At 45.5% G+C, this 22,549-nt stretch overlaps 2 protein-coding genes and 1 non-coding gene across 10 annotated transcripts in view; 2 read left to right on the top strand and 1 right to left on the bottom strand.

Moving 5' to 3' along the window:
- CLTA (clathrin light chain A) overlaps positions 1-22,549 on the top strand; it is a 113,616-nt gene that overhangs the window by 56,931 nt on the left and 34,136 nt on the right. For all 4 annotated transcript variants that reach the window (XR_010148937.1, XR_008537027.2, XR_010148938.1 and 1 more), the window contains exon 5: positions 17,323-17,476. Coding sequence is in view for 1 of the 4 variants with exons in the window: in XM_063788601.1 (XP_063644671.1) it covers positions 17,323-17,437 (115 nt within the window). In the remaining 3 variants the exon portion in view is untranslated. The remainder of the gene's footprint in view (positions 1-17,322; positions 17,477-22,549) is intronic.
- GNE (glucosamine (UDP-N-acetyl)-2-epimerase/N-acetylmannosamine kinase) overlaps positions 1-22,549 on the bottom strand; it is a 62,225-nt gene that overhangs the window by 33,360 nt on the left and 6,316 nt on the right. The window contains exons 1-3 of one of the 5 annotated variants that reach the window (XM_063788598.1): positions 10,230-10,388; positions 1,966-2,046; positions 1,110-1,315 (exon numbers count right to left, since the gene is read on the bottom strand). The exons of 1 other annotated variant lie outside the window; for it this stretch is intronic. In XM_063788598.1, the coding sequence (XP_063644668.1) occupies positions 1,110-1,315; positions 1,966-1,968 (209 nt within the window). In that variant the 5' untranslated portion in view covers positions 1,969-2,046; positions 10,230-10,388. Of the gene's footprint in view, positions 1-1,109; positions 1,316-1,965; positions 2,047-10,229; positions 10,416-22,549 lie in introns of those variants that run through there. 3 more of the 5 variants (XM_520577.8, XM_003312073.5, XM_063788599.1) reach the window with 3 other exon arrangements.
- Positions 19,692-19,831, top strand: LOC112204508 (U4 spliceosomal RNA). The gene has a single exon (XR_002938141.1). It is a non-coding gene; the product is annotated as a U4 spliceosomal RNA (small nuclear RNA).

Genomic DNA, 22,549 nt, shown 5'->3' with positions numbered 1-22,549 from the left:
CTACTCTTTTAAGTATTTCCTAGTAGCAAATTCCCACCTTGTTTTTAAAGAATAGTCTGAAAAGGACAATTTTATTTTAACGCAAGGTTCTTTCAGATACAGTATTGTATTTGTGATCCTCTTTGGAGACTGCATTAATATATTCATGCCACAAGGGTGCACTAAATTACTTTTTATTACATACATCAAGATGTATGTAATACGCCTTGTTCTCTCAGATTATTCAACCTTTGCTTTTTTTTTTTTTTTTGAGACGGAGTCTCACTCTTGTTGCCCAGGCTGGAGTGCAGTGGTGTGATCTCAGCTCATTGCAACCTCCGCCTCCCGGGTTCAAGTGATTCTCCTGCCTCAGCCTCCCGAGTAGCTAGGACTACGGGCATGCGCCACCACAACTGGCTAATTTTTTTTTTTTTGTATTTTTCGTAGAGATAGGGTTTCACCATGTTGGCCAGGCTGGTCTCAAATTCCTGACCTCAGGTGATCCACCCACCTCAGCCCCCCAGAGTGCTGGGATTATAGGCGTGTGCCACCGTGCCCAGCCCAACTTTCACTTTTAAAATGTAGCCTGTGATTAATAACAAACCTAATGTCAGCAAAATAAATGTCAATGGTGACAGTAATGTAACTCTCTACTTTACCTTGCAGATTAGATTTTTAAAATCTTGTTCCATATCTACTACTTTATATGCTGTTGGCCTATAAACCAGTTTTAAAGATTGCCATTACAGCTCACAAAACAGATTACATGGAATCACATTATTATACTCATACAATATGTATTTATAAGTGGCATTTGTTTGAATGTAACAACTAATAACAAACAGTAATATTATTTATAGCTACCATTTATCAATCATCTACTAAGCGGCATCATTGTGATGGATGCTCTATATCATGATCTCCATTCCTCACAATAATTTACAATATGAGTTTTCACTACATTATATAATGAGGAAACTGAGGCTCAGAGATGCTAAGTGACTACTCTAAGGCCACATAAAAACTAAGCAGCAGAACAGGAATTTGAAGCTGGGCCCATATGGCTACAAAACCCAAGCTCCTTCTAGCACACTGTTGCAATGAAGAATAAGAAAATGCTTTCATCTTACCCATAGTCATCTATCAGGTGAGAGCCAAGTACCACAACATCAAGTTCAAAGAACTCAGGTTCGGTTTTAATGCCAAACATGATCGGGGCAAGTTTAGAATAATCTGCACGGTTACAAGTAGCAACACAAACCCGCAGCTTTCGGTTATTTCCATTCTTCTCCATGATTTGCTTGTTTCGTTTTGAGAGGTTCTTAAAATAGAGTTCCTGAAATTGCCAAAACAAAAACTTTATAATCAGAATAACTCCTAGATATAACTAAACTTTAAACTTCTCTAAATCAGAAATAGAAATTTTCAGTTTCAAGTCCTTAACCACTATTTAGTACAGTGATTCTTAATCTTTTTTTGCACCTCCACTTATGTGTGACTCTCCCATTGGTATATCCAGAGTTAAGAAACTCCAAGGCTGGGAGTGGTGGCTTACGCCTGTAATCCCAGCACTTTGGGAGGCCGAGGTGGGCAGATCACGAGGTCAGGAGATTAAGACCATCCTGGCTAACGTGGTGAAACCCCGTCTCTACTAAAAAATACAAAAAAAAAAATTAGCTGGGCGTGGTGGCGGGCACCTGTAGTCCCAGCTACTCGGGAGGTTGAGGCAGAAGAACGGCGTGAACCCAGGAGGCGGAGCTTGCAGTGAGCTGAGATCGCACCACCGCACTCCAGCCTGGGTGACAGAGAGAGACTCCATCTCAAAAAAAAAAAAAAGAAGAAACTCCAGCAAACTAACTGTAACACCACCCCATCCTCTCACACTCAAGAAAACACACTGGAATGCCATTAAGAAGGAGTGATATAAATCAGCTCTTGTTTAAAAGGTGAGGAAATATCAGCTCTTTATTATTAAAAATTACTTGCCATAACTCACAGATGAGCCCAACATAGTAGGTTGTTGCAAAATCAGTTGTTGAGAACCACTGATCTAGTTCAACTCCATCACTTTATAGAAAGAGAAACACAGGTCTTGAGAGGGAAAATTACTGCCCCAACATTCAAGATCATGTCTCATAAGGAACACAGTCTATTCACTCTCACACTATACACTTACTAAATACAAGGTATTGTGATTAATGCTGGGCAGGAGAAAGATGAGTAAGATAAAAACCTGACCTTCAAGCCCTCATTAGTACCTACACACCAGTGCCAACAAAACTGACAACTCCAAATGCCTATCAGATATCTCCTGCTGTATGTCCTATAAACACCTTAAAGTCAGTGTCCCAAACTGAACTCATTTTCTTTTCGGAACCTGTTCCTCCTCAATTGTTCTCTGAGTTATGCAATTTCATTCATCCAAATGCCTTCAAATCCTTGTCTTTTCTGTTCTTCACCCCACATCTCCAAAATGCTGTCAATTCCACCCCCTAAATATCTTTCAAATCTATCTCCTCCTCTTCATCCGTACAAGGACTTCCCCTAGTCCAGTCCCTCATTTTAGGTCTGGACGATCTTAACAGCTGTCAAGTGGTTTGCCTGCCTCCTATAAACTTTCTTACTTATTTATTTAGAGACAAAGTCTCACTCTGTCGCCCAGGTTGGAGTGCAGTGGCACAAGCTTGGCTCACTACTACCTCCGCCTCCCAGATTCAAGCAATTCTCCTGCCTCAGCCTCCCGAGTAGCTGGGATTATAGGTGCCCACCACCATGCCCAGCTAATTTTTGTATTTTTAGTAGAGATGGGGTTTTGCCATGTTGGCCAGGCTGGTCTTGAACTCCTGGCCTCAAGTGATCCGCCCACCTCGGCCTCCCAAAGTGCTGGGATTACAGGCATGAGCCATTGCGCCCGGCCTCCTACAAACTTTCAAAGTGATCTTCCTTTCCACCATCTCTTCCCTGCCTAAAATTACCCTTCTCTGTGCCAAAGTGCCAGCCATACCAAACTGCCTCCAGTTCAACTAGTGAATCTCCGTATATCTGTACCTTTATAGATGCCACCTACTTTTTCCTAAAACTTCCTTTCCTCCTTGCTGGTCTTCTACTCATCCTTCAAAACTCAATCTAAGTGTCATCTTTTCTGGAAAGGCTTCACACAAACCTCAGGTCCTCCTCCCCCACGTTTCTCAGTTGCTGCCTCGCTCTGAGCGTTATGGCCCTCCCATTCACAGATACACTATTGCTCAGCTCCACTGCTCGCTCATCCCTCCCTGCCATGCTATACCCTCCATTCAAAAAGTAAAATCAGGGGCAAGGAATAAGAGATTTGTTTTATGGAATTTTTTAAAAAGTTTTTACATTTTTGGAGATGGGATCTTGCTATGTTGCCCAAGCTGGAGTGCAGTAGCTATTCACAAGCACGATCATAGCTCATTGCAGCCTGGAACTCCTGGGCTCAAGCAATCCCCCCACCTCAGCCTCCTAAGTAGCTGGAACTACAGGCATACACCACTGAGCCAGACTTGGAACATGTTAAACTTCTCTAAATCAACATAAAATTTCACCTCATGGACTCTGATCTCAATGTTCATGTTTCAGTAAGTGTATCAATATTTAGAACTTGTAATCAGGAATCCAGAGACACTTCAGTAAGGATTCCAATTCTAGGGGTGCCATCCTTTAGATGAGGGTAAACTCTGAAATTCACTGGAAATTCCATCAGTAGCCCTCTGCTGTTGGTACCTCAACACTCTCTTAGGCTAAAATTCTGTGACCATGCAAACGGTCCCATCATTAGGTCCACTCTGAATTTATAATCCCCAGTAAAAGCTAATTTCACCCAATGGCAAACACTTACAATATAACGAAACGGGCATTCCGCCAAGAGAGTTATATTCAGAAGACCCAAGCACTATCTGATTTTTTTTTTTTTTTTTTTTTTTTTTTTGAGACAGAGTCTTGCTCTGCCACCCAGGCTGGAGTGCAGTGGCGCAATCTCGGCTCACTGCGACCTCCGCCTCCTGGGTTCAAGCAATTCTCCTGCCTCAGCCTCCCAAGTAGCTGGGATTACATGCATGCGCCACCATGCTGGGCTAATTTTTTCTATTTTTAGTAGACATGGGGTTTCACCATGCTAGCCAGACTGGTCTCGAACTCCTGACCTCATGATCCACCTGCCTCAGGCTCCCAAAGTGCTGGGATTACAGGCATGAGCCACCGCACGTGGCCGCACTATCTAATCTTTAAAGAGACAAAAATATTCTTCCAAAAATGGTTGTCGTAAGTGTTCTTGTACATAATCCTTCTTCCAGTGATCAAATTTGAGCTGAAAAATTTGTTGGTAATATTTAATTTGCTGAGGCAAAACAAATCATTCATGGTTTGTCAATTTGTATTTATTTTACAAAGAACAGTAAATGTTCCATCTGGCAGTACTAAAATGCTTATTTACCAGGTTACTCAAAGGTTATTCTACCTAAACTGAGAGCAAGCTGGCCATATAAATAAATGGTGAAAAATACAACAATGTTACCTAGAAACCTAAAAAACCTTAAAAAGTCAAAGCTTTTTCAAGGAAAGAAGTTAAATCTTAAAAATAAAATTAAGGTAAAATGCCTTTTTAAGGGGAGGTTTTAAAAAATAATTTTAATTAACTCAATTTTTGATCAGGTAGTATATTCACATGGTTTAAGATTGAAAAGTCACAAGAGGTTAAGTAGCAATAAGTCTTTTCATCTGTGTTCCCCAGCTAGCTAGTTCTTTTCCCTGGAAGCAAACAGTTACTGGTTTCTTATCTGTCCTTCCATGGATAAACTATGATAATATAAATAAATATATGGCTCACGCCTGTAATCCCAACACTTTGGGAGGCCGAGCTGGGTGGATCACGAGAGGTCAGGAATTCAAGAACAGCCTGGCCAACATGGTGAAACCCCATCTCTACTAAACATACAAAAAAAATTAGCCGGGTGTTGTGGCACAAACCTATAGTCCCAGCTACTTGGGAGGCTGAGGCAGGAGAATCACGAACACATGAGGCGGAGCTTGCGGTGAGCCGAGATGGTGCCACTGCACTCCAACCTGGGCAACAGAATAAGTCTCTATCTAAATATATATATATGATGTGTATATATATGATGTATGTATGTGTATACATACACACATACACAACGTATATTACAAAATTGGTAACATATTCTATAAACTGTTGGGGCAAAGCTTACTTTTTTTTTTTTTTAAATACAGTCTCCCTCTGTTGCCCAGGCTAGAGTGCAGTGACATGACCTTGGCTCACTGCAACCTCCACCTCCCCAGTTCAAGAGATTCTTGTGCCTCAGCCTCCTGAGTAGCTGGGATTACAGGTGCCCGCCACCACACCCACCTAATTTTTTTGTATTTTTAGCAGAGATGGGGTTTCACCATGTTGTCCAGGCCAGTCTCAAACTCCTGACCTCACATGATCCACCCACCTCGGCCTCCCAACGTGCTAGGATTACAGGCATGAGCCACCGCGCCCAGCCACAAATCTTACTTTTTAAAATGCTTTTAATTATGACTCAAATGGTAGAATGAGAACATTTAAAGATATTGGAAATATCAAATCTAAAAGTGCAAAATTTTGGAAATTGCTGGCCATCAGCTTTTCAAATATACAAAGAGTTATAAGAGCCCTAAAATTTAGCAAAAACATTCAACTTTGGCTGGGCACAGTGGCTCATGCCTGTAATCCCAGCACTTTGGGAGGCTGAGGTGGGCGGATCACCTGAGGTCACGAGTTGGAGACCAGCCTGGCCAACATGGTGAAACCCCATCTCTACTAAAAATACAAAACTTAGCAGGGTGTGGTGGCGTGCACCTGCAATCCCAGCACTGAGGAGGCTGTGGCAGGAGAGTTGCTTGAACCTGGGAGGCGGAGGTTGCAGTGAGCCGAGATTACGCCATTGCATTCCAGCCTGGGAGACTGATCGAGACTCCATTTCAAAAAAAGAAAAAGAAAAATTAGCCAGGCATGGTAGCACGTGCCTGTAATCCCAGCTGCTTGGGAGGCTGAGGCACAAGAATCGCTTGAACCCAGGAGGCAGAGGTTGCAGTGAGCTGAGATCGCACCACTGCACTCCAGCCTGGGCAAAAGAGTGAGACTCTGTCTCAAAATAAATAAATAAATAAATAAAAACAAGAAATCTGGCTGGACATGGTGGCTCATGCCTGTAATCCCAGCACTTTGGGAGGCTGAGGCAAGAAGGACTCCTTGAAGTCAGGAGTTCAAGACCAGCCTGGGCAACATAGCAAGACTCCTGTCTCTACAAACAAATTTTTTTTAATTAGCTGAGTGTGGTTGTGCACACCTGCGGTCCTAGCTATTTGGGAGGCTGAGGCAGGAAGATCACTTTAGCCCAGGAGTTTGAGGCTGTAGTGAGTTATGATCATGCCACCGCACTCCAGCCTGAAAGATTGAGCAAGACCCTATCTTTAAAAAAATTAAAATTTAAATCCAGCCTGGGGCAAGTAAATTTCCTTTTGTAAGGAGGCAATCACTTTTCATCAGTACTTACAATGGACAGTCTTGAGTTGAGAGAATGCAAAAAGCTGCTTTCAAGAATTGAGTTTCGGCCGGGCGCAGTGGCTCACGCCTGTAATCCCAGCACTTTGGGAGGACGAGGCGGGCGGATCACCTGAGGCCAGGAGTTCAAGACCTGCCTGGCTAACATGGCAAAACCCCATCTCTACTAAAAATACAAAAATTAGCCAGGCATGGTGGCAGGCGCCTGTAATCCCAGCTACTGGGGAGGCTGAGGCAGGAGAATCACTTGAACCCGGGAGGCGGAGGTTGCAGTGAGCCGAGATCCTGCCACTGCACTCCAGCCTGGGCAACAAGAGTGAGATTCCATCTCAAAAAAAAAGAATTGGGTTTCTCAAATCGCCGGTGAGTTCAAGATGAAGGCAAGCTTGTCTGTAAACCTGGCCTTAGGTAACATTGTTCTATTTTTCAGTTTACTCATATGGCCAGCTTGCTCTCAGTTTAGGTAGAATAACCTTTGAGTAACTGGTAAGTACGAGGCATTTTAGTACTGCCGGATGGAACATTTACTGTTCTTTGTAAAATAAATATAAATTGACAAACCATGAATGATTTGTTTTGCCTCACAGTATTTTTCTTTTTTCTTGAGACGGAGTGTCACTCTGTTGCCCAGGCTGGAGTGCAGTGGTGCGACCTCAGCTCACTGTAACCTCCACCTCCCGGGTTCAATCAATTCTCCTGCCTCAGCCTCCCAAGTAGCTGGGATTACAGGCGCACACCACCATGCCTGGCTAATTTTTGTATTTTTTTAGTTGAGACGCGGTTTCAACTAAACCAGGCTGTTCTCGAACTCTTGACCTCAAGTCATCTGCCTTGGCCTTGCCTCACAAAAATTAAAAATGTAAATTAAAAGCCACAAGAGGCTAAATAGCAAAAAGTCTTCTCATATGTGTTCCCCAGCTATATAATTCTTTTCCCTGAAAGAAACTATAGTACGAATTGGAAAAGGACCACTGCACTCCAGCCTGGGTGACAGAGTGAGACCCTATCTTTAAAAAATTAAAATTTAAATAAAAAAATAAAAACAAGCAATCTTTTAAATGAACATTATGAAGTAGGTGCATTGTCCAGCACAGAGCTCAGAAAGTCAGAAGGTGGGACTGAATACTTGCATCCATTTCACTCTTCAATTCTATAATTGTACCTGAGCCACCAAAAGAAAGACAGAAAAACAAATAATAGGTGACAGATGGATGGATGATAGATGTTAGACAGATAGATGATAGTTTTCGGACAAGTTTGCCTTCATCTTGAACTCACTGGCAATCGCTGAAAAACCCAATTCTTGTTTGTTTGTTTTTGTTTTTGAGACAGGGTCTCGCTCTGTTGCCCAGGCTGGAGTGCAGTGACATGATCTCAGCTCACTGCAACCTCCACCTCCCAGGTTGAAGCGATTCTCCTGCCTCAGCCTCCCAAGTAGCTGGGATTACAGGCATGTGACACCATGCCCAGCTAATTTTTTTGTATTTTTAGTAGAGGTGGGGTTTCACCATGTTGGCCAGGCTGGTCTCGATCTCCTGACCTCAGGTGATCCGCCCGCCGCCTGGCCTCCCAAAGTGCTTGGATTACAGGCATGAGCCACCATACCCAGCCAGAGAAACCCAATTCTTTTTTTTTTTTTTTTTTTTTTTTTTGAGACAGACAGCCTGTCGCCCAGGCTGGAGTGCAGTGGTGCAATCTCGGCTCACTGCAACCTCCGCTTCCCGGGTTCAAGCGATTCTCCTATCTCAGCCTCCTGAGTAGCTGGGATCACAGGCGCCCGCCACCACATCCAGCTAATTTTTGTATTTTTAGTAGAGATGAGGTTTCATCATGTTGGCCAGGCTGGTCTTGAACTCCTGACCTCAGGTGATCCGCCTGCATTGGCCTCCCAAAGTGTTGGGATTACAGGCGTGAGCCACCACGCCCGGCAGAAACCCAAATTCTTAAAGACTACTTTCTGCATTCTCTCAAGACCGTCCATTATAAATGCTGACAAAAGGTGATTAACCCTTTCCAGAAAAATAATGTCCCACTCAACCGTGGAAAGAGTTCTTTGTGAAGAGAATATTTTTAAGGCTATCAACTAAAAATAATGAACACTTGGGTCAAGCAGTCACTGAACAGAGGAAACAACAGTAAACATTTGCTGAGCGCTTCTGAAGTGCCAAACATTGTGCTAATAGGTTTCTTCACACGTATTAACTCATTTCATCCTCACAGCCCTCGTATTAGCCCCGTTTTACAGACAGGAAGCACAGAGAAAATAATTTACTTGCCCCAAATCACAGTTTAATAGTTAATCATTGGCCAGGCGCGGTGGCTGACGCCTGTAACCCCAGCACTTTGGGAAGCCGAGATGGGCGGATCACTTGATGTCTGTTCAAGTCCAGCCTGACCAACATGGTGAAACCCCGTCTCTACTAAAAATACAAAAATTAACCGAGCATGGTGGCAGGCGCCTGTAATCCTAGCTACTTGGGAGGCTGAGGCAGGAGAATTACTTGAACCCAAGTTCATCATTGAGAGAACCGAAAATCAAACCCTTGTCTGAATGACTTCAGCGCTCAGAACACTGTCCCACACCCAGTGTTTGCCCTGTGTCTGTTCATTCCATAAACATCCATGAGTACAAATCTTCCTCGAAAACATGATAAATCGCCCTTTCATCAGTGCAATGAGGATGGGACTCAAAGGAGTAAGAAGGAAAGAGCTATATAAAGCGGTCTGAAAGTCAGGGCCCCATTCCGACGCTATAATTCGGTTTGGCTTCAACTGCGGCGCTCCTACAGTTGGGTTAACGAGTTACCTATACTGCGAAACTGTACCCCACCCCTCCTACCAGAGTAGTAAAAAATACGTTCTTGTGTTCTAACAATTTTACAAGCGTAAAACTGGGGGGAGGGGCCGGGCGCGGTGGCTCACGCCTGTAATCCCAGCACTTTGGGAGGCCGAGGTGGGCGGATCACGAGGTCAGGAGATCGAGACCATCCTGGCTAACATGGTGAAACCCCATCTCTACTAAAAATACAAAAAATTAGCCGGGCGTGGTGGCGGGCGCCTGTAGTCCCAACTACTCGGGAGGCTGAGGCAGGAGAATGGCGTGAACCTGGGAGGCGGAGCTTGCAGTGAGCCGAGATCGCGCCACTGCACTCCAGCCTGGGCGATAGAGCGAGACTCAGTCTCAAAAAAAAAAAAAAAAAATTGGGGTGAGGGCGGGGAATTAACGCTTCTCAAATATACAAGGAAGCCCAGACTCAGAATGTAGACTCAGAGCAGGGAGGGGACCTTTTAGCCCAGCCTTTTCACGCCAGGACAGCTCGCCTGCCAGGCAGTTCTCCACCCTCTCTCGCCCCGCCCCGCTCCTAACGGGACAGTCAGCATCCCCCCTGATTGGACAGCACTGTTCCAGGGGACAAGTCAACCTGGGCCTCCCTCTACATCCCCTCCCCTGCTCATCAGGGCCCACCCCGAGCCACACGGCGGAGCCCTGAATTGGGCCAAAGAGGTGCCCTATGGTGCAGGCCTGCAGGACATTGGGCGAGAGCCGGGTCCAGTGTGGGCCTCGGGGCGCGGTGGGGTGGAAAGCGGCCTGGGAGGGGAGGCCTGGGGCAGGAGGCCGGGGGAGGCGGCCCTGGGGGTGGGCAGGATGCTGCTCTGCCGGAGTCCCCCGCCGCCGCGCGGCTCTCACCAGACGCCGTCAGAGGCTCCCTCCCACGCCGCCACCGCGCTCCTCGGGCGAGGGACGAACCAAGCGCCACGAAGCAGGCAGAGCGCGAGCCTGCCCCTCGGTTTCCGCGCTCGGGCGCGCGGATAGATGACTCGTCGCTCGACCTTGTCCCCACTCCTCGCTCGCCCAGCCACGCCCACCCGGAGTGCCGAATCCGCGATCGCGCCCTGACGCCACCCGAGAGAGCTGGCGTGATTGGCTGCTCCCGTCCCCGTCCCCCACCTTCCCGGCGGTATTTTGAGGCGCAGGCAGGGTGCTGACCAGCGGAGCATCTTCCATGGCCTCTGCCGCGCTGGAGCTGCTGCGGGGCTGTCCTGCCAGCCTGTGCTCCCGCCCCGAAGCGTCCTCCTCCACTGGCGACACACGCACTGAAGCCCGAGTCTTCCCGCGGGGTAGTTGTTTTGGTCTTGCACCCAAGGAGGGATTTCTTGCGCCTCTCGTTCCCTCAGTTATTTCATAAACCAGGACCGCAACTATACTGTCGTGTAGCGCGGCCACCCCACAGCGGTCCCTGACGTTAACCCTTGCCGTGACTGCTAGAAGACACTGGTGGAGTGTGAATTGATGACCAAGGCATGGCAGAGCCTGTCTCATCTTTATAATCAGTTCAGCGGCGGCCTCCACTACAGGGAACTCCCAGCCAGTCCCGAGGCCTAGGGACATCCAGGGAGAAACGTGGCGGTGGTAAAGGGCTTGCGCAGCTCCTGAAGATAAATAAAACTTTGGGTTGTTGTTGTTTTTGAGACAAGGGTCTCACTATGTTGTCCAGGCAGCACTCGAGCTCCTGGCCTCAAGCCATCTTTTCTGGCTTCAGCCTTCTGAGTAGCTGGGACTACAGGACCATGCCACCGAATCAGGCTTTAAGACTTTTTAATGACCCTTTCAAATCTCTGAGTCACTCCCAGCATTTTAGGAAGCCAAGTGGGAAGGATAGCTTGAGGCCAGGAGTTCGAGACCAACCTGGGCAACAGATTCCTGAGTCACCATTGACAAGAAACTTTGAATGAAGTTGATGATACAAAATATTAACATCTTTTTTTTTACAACCATTAAAAATTTACCACAGGTGAAACTAAGTCTAACAGTTCATTGAGATTTCTTGCTGTACAGCAAATTTCAAATCTCATCAAACTGCAGTTTGTGATGCATTTCAATTAATAATGAAGTTCTAATTTGTAAAATACTTATGAACTCTTAGTTCTCCTGTGGCTAGCTTGGAGCCACGAAAAGGTCACATTAGCCACAAAAGAAAAGACATTAAGGGATTTTTGCAAGGAAGTGCTATCAGATTTCTTTTTTGTTTGTTTGTTTGTTTTTGAAACAGGGTCCCACTCTATCGCCCAGGCTGGAGTACAGTGGTACGATCTCAGCTCACTGAAACCTCCACCTCCCAGGTTCAAGCAATTCTCCTGCCTTAGCCTCCCGAGTAGCTGGGATTACAGGCACACACCACCATGCCCGGCTAATTTTTGTATTTTTAGTAGAGACGGGGGTTTCACCATGTTGGCCAGACTGCTCTCAAACTCCCGACCTTAGGTGATCCGCCCACTTTGGCCTCCCAAAGTGCTAGGATTACAGGCATGAGCCACCACACCAGGCCCAGATTTCTTTTTTAAATCACATTGGCTGCTCTGTGGAGAATGGATTGGTAGCAGTGAAACTCAACTGAAGTGGATGGATATGATGTTTATTTTGGAAGTAAAATTGATGAGACTTAATTATAGGTTAGATATAAGGGGATGACAGGGAAAAAGACTCAAGAATGACCTCCCGGCCAGGTGTGGTGGCTCACACCTGCAGTCCCAGCACTTTGAAGGCAGAGGGGGGAGGATCGCTTGTGCTCAGGAGTTCCAGGCAACAGTGAGCTCGATCAAACCACTGCATTCCAGCCTGGGTGCTGGATCGAGACCTCATCTCTTAAAAAAAAAAAAAGAAAGAAAGAAAGAAAGAAAGAAATGACTTCCAGGTTTCTGCCATTAGGAATTGGGTGGTTGGTTGTGTACTAAGATGAGAAAGGCTGGGAGAGTGACCTGGTTTGGGAAGAAAAAAGTAAAGTTTTAATTTAGGGCATGTTATGATTGAGATGCCTGTGAGCCACATGAAGCTATTAAATGTGCAGTGAGATATATGAATCTGAAGACAGACTCACCAGACTATAAATGGTGTATTAGTTTCACATATGCTGTAACAAATTACCACAAAATTAGGGTCTTTAAAATAACACAAATTGGCCAGGCGCGGTGGCTCACGCCTGTAATCCTAGCACTTTGGGAGGCTGAGGCGGGCGGATCACAAGGTCAGGAGATCGAGACCATCCTGGCTAACATGGTGAAACCCCATCTCTACTAAAAATACAAAACATTAGCCGGGCGTGGTGGCGGGCGCCTGTAGTCCCAGCTACTTGGGAGGCTGAGGCAGGAGAATGGCATGAACCTGGGAGGCGGAGCTTGCAGTGAGCCGAGATCGCACCACTGCACTCCAGCCTGGGCAACAGAGCGAGACTCTGTCTCAAAACAAAAACAAAAACAAAAAAACCCACAAATGTATTATCCTACAGTTTTGGACGTTAAGGATCCAAAATGGGTTTCAAGGGACCAAAATCAAGGTGTCAGTTGGGTTGCCTTCCTACTGGAGGCTGCCAGGGAGAATTCATTTTCTTCCCCCTTCCAGATTCTAGAGGCTGCCCACATTCCTTGGCACATGGCACCTCTGACTTCTGCCTCCCTTGCCACATCTTTTGTGACTCTGCTGCCTTCCTCTCTCACTTAAAAAGACCCCGGTGATTACATTGGGTCCATTCAATAGTCCAAGATAATTTTCCCTCTCAAAGTCCTGGTCACATCTGCAAAGTCCCTCTTGCCAAGTAAGGAAACATGGTCACAGGTTCAGGGATTAAGATGTGGATATCTAGGCCAGGCACGGTGGCTCACTCCTGTAATTCCAGCACTTTGGGAGGCTGAGGTGGGCGGATCACGACGTCAGGAGATCGAGACCAGCCTGGCCAACATGGTGACACCCCGTCTCTACTAAGGCAAAATTAGCCGGGGATGGTGGCGCACGCCTGTAGTCCCGGCTACTTGGGAGGCCGAGGCAGGAGAATAAATGGAACCCAGGAGGCAGAGGTTGCAGTGAGCCGAGATCGTGCCACTGCACTCCAGCCTGGGCGACAGAGTGAGACTCCGTCTCAAAAAAAAAAAAAAAAAGATGTGGATATCTTTGGGGAGCTATTTATTCTGCCTACCACAAGAGGTATTGAAAGTCACTTGAAGTCAGGTCAGGCGTGGTGGCTCAAGCTTGTAATCCTAGCACTTTGGGAGGCCGAGGCGGGTGGATCACAAGGTCAGGAGATCAAGACCATCCGGGCGAACACTGTGAAACCCTGTCTCTACTAAAAATACAAAAAAAATTAGCCGGGTGTGGTGGCAGGCGCCTGTAGTCCCAGCTACTTGGTAGGCTGAGGCAGGAGAATGGCGTGAACCCGGGAGGCGGAGCTTGCAGTGAGTGGAGATCGCGCCACTGCACTCCAGCCTGGGCAACAGAGCTAGACTCAATCTCAAAAAAAAAAAAAAGAAAGTCACTTGAAGTCAAGATGGGTATGTTGCTTTTAAAGTTACATAGTGTACCTCCAAATATGCAGAATAGAACGTTAAATTTTTCTTCCTGAAAGGTAAGAAAAATTAACTTCAAAAACAATTTAAAATCTGGGTGCTGATTACATAGGTGTGTTTAGTTTGTAAAAACTCAAATTATATACGTAATATATATGTACCTTTTATGTGTATTTTACTGTAATGTGTTTTAAAAATAATGCTTAATATAGCTAGAAAAATGTAACTATAAATATAAATACCTTTAACGGTAGGGAATACATTTTGAGAATTGTATGCACTTTCTAAGCCACCTGCAAGTTTTGTGTTTGATCAACACTGAGAATTTTATATTTCCATAATCATTTAACCTTAAATGAAATAATCTTTTTAGAATTTTCTTCTCTGCTTTCTTGAGATCAAATTGCAGCAAGGACCCTTAGGAGGCATTTTCTCTTGGCTTTTTGAGATCACTTTCCTATGGGTAAATAATATTACATTTCTGGATTTCTGTTACTTTACTGTTTAACATTGTGAATTGACATACCAAAAATCGTCACTAGTTAAGTTTGGTTTGTATGATTTGGTTTCATTTGACTTTAGTCTGAGAACTCTACAAGTTGCAAAAAAATTACTTATGGCTTTGTAGTATAATAAAATCAGATTTTTCTAGAGATTACTCCATAAGCATAAATATAACTTCAAGCATTCAGGGCATAACTAGGCTATCAATGACTCCTAGGCTTTAAGAGATCCTCTAATCTAACCTTCTCATCAGAGTGGGAGACCTTCCTACAGCGCCCCTGACAGATGCTTATCTGGCCACTTTGGGAACATTTCTTGTAACAGACTTGTCTTATTTTATTTGCTGATTTAATTATTTTAAAGTACTCTGCCTCTCTGTAAATTCTACCCGTGTATTTCGTAGCCTAAACATTTCTAAACTAAAATAGCCTAAACTATTCTAAACTGATGTATCTATATTCATCAGTACTCATAACAACATTAAGATGTAAATTCTGTATATACCCCCTACTTTACAGACAAAAAGACCAAAATACAGAAGGCGAAGTTGCCTGAGGTTGCACAGCTGTTAAACAGAAGAGCCCAGCCCTTGATCCCACTTGCTTAGCTACTACCACCCAGTGTTTCCTCTCTATACTAACTAGAGCATTGCACTTTATAACAGAAACCTATCTCAAGGTTCATCTCAGCCATCACTTTTTTTTTTTTTTGAGACAGGGTTTCACTCTGTTGCCCAGGCTGGAGTGCAATGGCGTCATCTCGGCTCACTGCAACCTCTGCCTCCTGGGTTCAAGCAATTCTCCTGCCTCAGCCTCCCGAGGAGCTGGGATTACAGACATGTGTCACCGCGCCCGGCTAATTTTTGTATTTTTAGTAGAGACGGGGTTTCACCATGTTGGCCAGGCTGGTCTCAAAATTCTGACCTCAAATGATCTGCCCGCCTCGGCCAGGGCCCGGATTACAGGTGTGAGCCGCCGCGCCCGACCTACAGTCATCATTTTTTGGTTAAGTTGTTCCATTAGTTAAGAGTTCACATAACTCTTCTATTATCCAGCCCACATCTCTCTGAATGGCTCACATCAAGGTCTTAAGAGATTTTAGAAGACATCTTCTTTAAAATCAAGGTCTAATCTCTATGGCATTCTCCTGATGTATTAGTTTAGTGATGCTTTCAAAAAAGAAAAGGACATTATTTGGCACAAATTTTTCCTAAAGTTTTTATTGAAGTGTTAATAAATACCTAAGCAGCACAGTTGAATTTCAAATTTTCATAAAGTAAAAACCGTCACTAAATGAAAGAGAGAAAATATCACCTGTGCCCATAGGCTGCCTCCTCAAAAGCTGCCTATTCATGACCCATGAAAAAACCTGGCACCAAGCCTGTGGCTAGCTAATAGTGACAATGGTAATTAGCTAATGTGCATGTTAAAGTAGCTCTCTGAAACATCTGGACTGGGGAATACGGAGAGGACTGGCCAGTTGGAAATGAAAGGAAAATGGGGCACCTTAAAAACATAGTCACAGATATGCTGTGAGAGGTAGCACAGGGAGGCCATAGGGAGAGAATCCAGGCCCTGACTTGACTTGAATCCTGAACAACTTTCTGATTTTAATCTACATGTATCCTTCAATCATCTTTTTATTTATTTATTTATTTTATTATTTTTTTTTGGAGACAGAGTCTCACTCTGTCACCCAGGCTTGAGTGCAGTGGTGCTATCTTGGCTCACTGCAACCTCCACCTGCCAGGTTCAAGTAATTTTTGTGCCTCAGCTTCCCAAGTAATTGGGACTACAGGCAGGCACCACGATGCCCGGCTAAGTTTTTTTGTATTTTTTATAGAGATGGGGTTTCGTCATGTTGCCAGGCTGGTCTCCAACTCCTGAGCTCAGGCAATCCGCCTGCCTTGGCCTACCAAAATGCTAGGATTACAGGCATGAGCCACCGTGCCCGGCCTAAATCCTCTTTTTAAAAAAGATGCCCTGTTCCTTGCATTCAGAAGATACTAACAGTAAAACTGTGAGCCAGGGAGAATCCCCAACCTTATTTCGATCCCCACTTCCAACCGATTGATGGTGGCTGCCTGGAGAACTGTGTCAAAAATGACTCTGGGGCTAGAGTTTACTGGAAAAGAGTATGTGCTGTTGAGAGACAGGACTAGCTGGATTTCCTAGGCCGACTAAGAATCCCTAGGCCTAGTTAGGAAGGTGACTGCATCCACCTTTAAACATGGGGCTTGCAACTTAGCTCACACCCGACCAATCAGGTAGTAAAGAGAGCTCACTAAAATGCCAATCAGACAAAAACAGGAGGTAAAGAAATAACCAATCATCTATTGCCTGAGAGCACAGTGGGAGGGACAATGATCAGGATATAAAGCCAGGCATTCCAGCCGGCAACGGCTACCCTCTTTGGTTCCCCTCCCTTTGTATGGGAGCTGTGTTTTCACTCTATTAAATCTTGTAACTGCATACTCTTCTGGTCCGTGTTTGTACCGTGTTTGTTACCGCTCGAGCTAAGCTTTCGCTCGTTGTCCACCACTGCTGTTTGCCGCAGTCGCAGACCCGCCGCTGACTTCCACCCCTCCGGATCTGGCAGGGTGTCTGCTGTGCTCCTGATCCAGCGAGGCGCCCACTGCTGCTCCCGATCGGGCTGAAGGCTTGCCGTTGTTCCTGCACGGCAAGTGCCTGGGTTCGTCCTAATTGAGATGAACACTAGTCGCTGGGTTCCACGGTTCTCTTCCATGACCCACGTCTTCCAATAGAGCTATAACATTCACCGCATGGCCCAAGATTCCATTCCTTGGAATCCGTGGGGCCAAGAACCCCAGGTCAGAGAACGAGAGGCTTGCTGCCATCTTGGAAGCGACCCACCACCATGTTGGGAGCTCTGGGAGCAAGGACCCCCGGTAACATTGTTATGTCTGCCATGTTGTTTTCTAGGGAGATGGAAGGGAGTCAAGGATGTTGCCATGTATGTGCCATCTCTGCCCTAAGCCAATATCATGAAGAAATCAACAAGAGGTGGAATAAACTGAGCAATTCATCACCGTATTAAGCTGGATATTCCTGTTTAGTAAATATCTTTCCCTAGCTGGTAAGTATCTCACCCCATACTGTATCTCAGCCACAACACTTTTAATTACCAGAGTCTCTAGGGCAGCGGTCCCCAGTCTTTTTGGCACCAGGGACTGGTTTCCTGGAAGACAATTTTTCCATGGGAAGTGGGGGTGGGGATGGTTTCAGGATGAAACTGTTCCACCTGAGATCATCAGGCATTAAATTCTCATAAGGAGCGTTCAACCTAGGTCCCTAGCATGCGCAGTTCACAATAGGATTCGTGCTTCTATGAGAATCTGATGCCACCACTGTTCTGACAGGAGGAGGAATGTAGACGGTAATGCTTGCTTGCCTGCCACTTATCTCCTATTATGCGGCCCAGTTATTTTTTTATTTTTATTTTTATTTTTTTTGAGACGGAGTCTCACTCTGTCACCCAGGCTGGAGTGCAGTGGCGCAATCTTGGCTTCTTGGCTCACTGTAAGCTCCACCTCCCGAGTTCAAGTGATTCTCCTGCCTCAGCCTTCCGAGTAGCTGGGATTACAGGCATGCGGTCTGGCTAATTTTTGTATTTTTAGTAGAGACGGGGTTTCATCATGTTGGCCAGGCTGGTCGAGAACTCCTGACCTCAAGTGATCCACCCACCTCAGCCTCCCAAAGTGTTGCGATTACAGGCATAAGCCACCGCGCCCGACCTGGCCTGCGGCCCAGTTCTTAACAAGACACTGGCCAGTACCAGTCCATGGCCCAGGGGTTGGGGACCCCCTACTCTAGAGTATACAGAGGTAAAACACACCTTACAAACCAGATATCACTGCATACGCCAGATTGTTTATAGCCTCCCCAGAAAAGAAAATTGCTCCTGTTGCAGAATAGCCTTATGAGGCTACACTACATGGGGAAAGCAATTCTTTTCTCCCAGGAAAAGCATGTAAGGATTAAGATTATATTGGCTGAGGCCAGGAGTAGTGGCTCATGCCTGTAATCCCAGCAGTTTGGGAGGCCGAGGCAGGTGGATCACCTGAGGTCAGGACTTTGAGACCAGCCTGGTCAACACGGTGAAATCCCGTCTCTACTAAAAATACAAAAATTAGGCTGGGTGCGGTGGCTCACGCCTGTAATCCCAGCACTTTGGGAGGCCGAGGCAGGCGGATCACAAGGTCAGGAGATCAAGACCATCCTGGCTAACACAGTGAAACCCCGTCTCTACTAAAAGTACAAAAAATTAGCCGGGCGTGGTGGCGGGCGCCTGTAGTCCCAGCTACTCAGGAGGCTGAGGCAGGAGAATGGGGTGAACCCGGGAGGCGGAGCTTGCAGTGAGCCGAGATGGCGCCAGCCTGGGTGACAGAGTGAGACTCCGTCTCAAAAAAAAAAAAAAAACAAAAATTAACCGGGTGGTGGCCCCCGCCTGTAATCTCAGCTACTCGGGAGGCTGAGGCAGGATAATTGCTTGAACCTGGGAGGCGAAGGTTACAGTGAGCTGAGATCGTGCCACTGCATTGCAGCCTGGGCAACAGAGTGAGACTCAGTCTCAAAAAAAGAGATTATATTGGCTGAAAATAATTCAGCAATATCCTAAACTTTATCAGCTTAAGCTTTGCAAGAGCATAACATTGAAAGATACTTACAAATGTACTGATTAAGATACTTATAACTGGAAGATAATCTTTTTGAAATTTATATTTCAGGACCATTTAATCACTATTTGTAGCCCCAATTACGAATCAGTTTATCATGCCGACCAGTCAGCTTTTTAGAGCACCTGTGGTGGTGAGCCATCCCTATGCTCCTTTGCCAATCATAGAAGAAAGGTACAAATTAACATAATGACTTTGTTTTTGTGAAATATTGCCTTTTCTCAGGATTTTAAAATATATTTTTTGGCTGAGTGCGGTGGCTCATGCCTGTAATCCCAACACTTTGGGAGGCCGAGGCAGGTGGATCACCTGAGGTCAGGAGTTTGAGACCAGCCTGGCCAACATGGTGAAAGCCCATCTCTACTAAAATACAAAAATTAGTCAGGCGTGGTGGCAGGTGCCTGTAATCCTAGCTACTCGGGAAGCTTATGCATGAGAATCGCTTGAATGCAGGAGGCAGAGGTTGCAGTGAGCTGAGATCACACCACTGCACTCCAGCCTGGGTGACAGAGTGAGACTCTGTCTCAAACAAACAAACAAAGAAACAAAATATATATATATATGAACATTACATATATTTTTTTTTCTTTATGGGCTATGAAAGTATCATACTGTAGCTTTGTGCAGTGGCAGTATCGTAGCCAATGAGGTTTATCCAAGGTGCGATTATTGCTAATTGAAAGTATCATACTGTAAACCAGGCTGAGTGCAGTGGCTCACGCCTGTCTTCCCAACACTTTTGTGATCATTTGAGTCTAGGAGTTCGAGACCAGCCTAGGCAACATGGCAAGACCCTGTCTCTACAAAAAATATTTTAAAAATTTAGCTGGGCATGGTGGTGCTTGCCTGTAGTCCCAGCTACCCAGGAAGCTGAAGGGGGAGGATCGCCTGAGCCTGGGAGGTCCAGGCCGCAGTGAGTCATGATCACACCACTGCACTCCAGCCTGGGCAACAGAGTGAGACCCCATCTCAAAAAAAAAGTATCATATTGTAAACTAATAAATTATTTCTTATTTGGCTGCTTGGGAAATGAAGTGAGTCAGAGAATGCTCAATCATCCCTGACTAATAGAAATTCAGAAAGTTTAATTGGCACAGCCATTCCAGAAGAACTGGAAATGTGTTAAAAACTAGTTTGCCTTTAACTTTGACTCTCTTATAAAATGTTGGATCAACACAATTATGCTCTAAACTTCTCATTAAAAGTTATGTGGGAAGCCGGGTGTGGTGGTTCATACCTATAATCCCAGCACTTTAGGAGGCTGAGTCGGGTGGATTGCTTTAGCCCAGGAGTTCAAGACCAGCATGGGCAATATGGTGAAACCCAATGTCTACAAAAAATACAGAAAATTAGCTGGGTATCGTGGCATGCACCTGGAGTAACTAGCTACTCGGGAGGCTGAGGTGGGAGGATCACCTGAGCCTGGGAGGCTGAGGCTGCAGTGAGCCATGATCATGCCACTGCATCTCAGCCTGGGGGACAGAGTGAGACCCCCATCTCAAAAACAAACAAAGTTATGTGGGAAGTATGTTCTTCTGGACTTTAAAGGAACTAGCTAAGATCAACAGCGCTGAATATCAGTAACACGCTTCTGGGGAAATTTTATTATTTCCCAACATAAGCTAAGGAAACAGCCAAGGTACTGGTCCAGAACTCCTGGAACTGAAGAATAGCCCACAGGCCGGGCGTGGTGGCTCATACCTATAATCCCAGCACTTTGGGAGGCCAAAGTGGGTGGATTACCTGAGGTCAGGAGTTCAAGACCAGCCTGGCCAACATGGCGAAACCCTATCTCTACTAAAAATATAAAAATTAGCTGGGTGTGGTGCTGTGTGCCTGTAATCCCAGCTACTTGGGAGGCTGAGACAGGAGAATCGCTTGAACCTGGAAGTCGGAGGTTGCAGTGAGCCAAGTTCTTGCCACTGCACTCCAGCCTGGGCAACAGAGCGAGACTCTGTCTCAAAAAAAAAAAAAAAAAAGCCTAAGCATGAACATAAGGCCTCAACCTCTCTCTCTCCTCATGTTTTTCATGCCCCTATTCTGGAATGAATATAATTCTACCTTTCAAATTATTTGTTTTTTGTCCCTACTCCTCCTCTTGCCCCTTAACATGAACACTCTCTTATGATTAGCTCCTGCCCCTGCCCCTCTGCGTACTCATTCTTTCAGAAATTGGCTCACTCTCAAGCCTTCCATTATCACTTCCATGTAGGTAATTCCTAGGATACATACTCCAGCCTGGCCTTTCTTCCCAGCTTGAGGCCCCTATGTTCAATTGCCTACTAGATAGTTCCTCACTTCAAACTCAATATATGAAAGTTCATTTTATCCTGTTGACTTTGCTATTTCTTTTAATGGTACTAACTTGACACTTTCATTCAGACTCAAAATCATGGAGTCATATTTTAATCTTCGCTCTCTCTGACTTTAACATTCAATCTTTCAAATAATTCAAAATGTTATCTCAGTTATGTTGTTGGGTTTTCTTTCTTCTTTCTTTTTTTTTTTTTTCTGAGACGGAGTCTCACTCTGTCGCCCAGGCTGGAGTGCAGTGGTGTGATCTTAGCTCACTGCAACCTCTGCTTCCCAGGTTCAAGCGATTCTCCTGCCTCAGCTTCCTGAGTATCTGGGATTACAGGCGCCCACCACCACACCCAGCTAATTTTTGTATTTTTAGTAGAGACGGGGTTTCACCATATTGGCCAGGCTGGTCTTGAACTCCTGACCTCAGGTGATCCTCCCATCTTGGCCTCCCAAAGTGTTGGGATTATAGGCATGAGCCACCGCGCCTGGCCGGTTGTTGGGTTTTCTTAGAGACAGGGTCTTGCTCTCTAGCCCAGCTTGTAGTGCAGTGGTATGGTTGTGGCTCACTGCAGCCTCAAACTCCTGGGCTCAAGCGATCCTGTGACCCCAGCCTCCCAAGTAGCTGGGACTTAAAGCACATGCCACCATGCCTAGCTAATTTATCAAAACTTTTGTAGAGACAGGGTTTTGCTTTGTTGCCCAGGCTGGTCTCGAACTCCTGGCCTCAAGTGATCCTCCTGCCTCTGCCTTCCAAAGTGTTGGTATTACAGACATAAGCCACTGCACCTGGCCTTAGTTCAGATCTTATCATCTTATTTCCTTAATTCTGAGATGTTTAATGATTTTATATACCTAAAATCAATATTTATAATCAATGTAAATATTTAATGTAGAGTTTTTTATTATAAAAACTATTATATCAATAGTGTTTTAGAATCAAGAAAATTGGGCATCAAAGCCCACTATTAACCTGGGTGCAGTAGTGCATGCACGCCTGTAATCCCTACTTGGGAGGCTGAGACAGGAGGATTTCTTTCTTTCTTTTTTTTTTTTTTTTTTTTTTTGAGACGGAGTCTCACTCTTTCGCCCAGGCCGGACTGCAGTGGCGCAATCTCGGCTCACTGCAAGCTCCGCCTCCTGGGTTCACACCATTCTCCTACCTCAGCCTC

This window comes from Pan troglodytes, chromosome 11, assembly GCF_028858775.2.
Source record: "Pan troglodytes isolate AG18354 chromosome 11, NHGRI_mPanTro3-v2.0_pri, whole genome shotgun sequence".
Taxonomy (NCBI): Eukaryota; Metazoa; Chordata; class Mammalia; order Primates; family Hominidae; genus Pan; species Pan troglodytes.
Note: the sequence above shows the minus strand (reverse complement) of the source record. Positions and strands in the feature narration are given on the sequence as shown.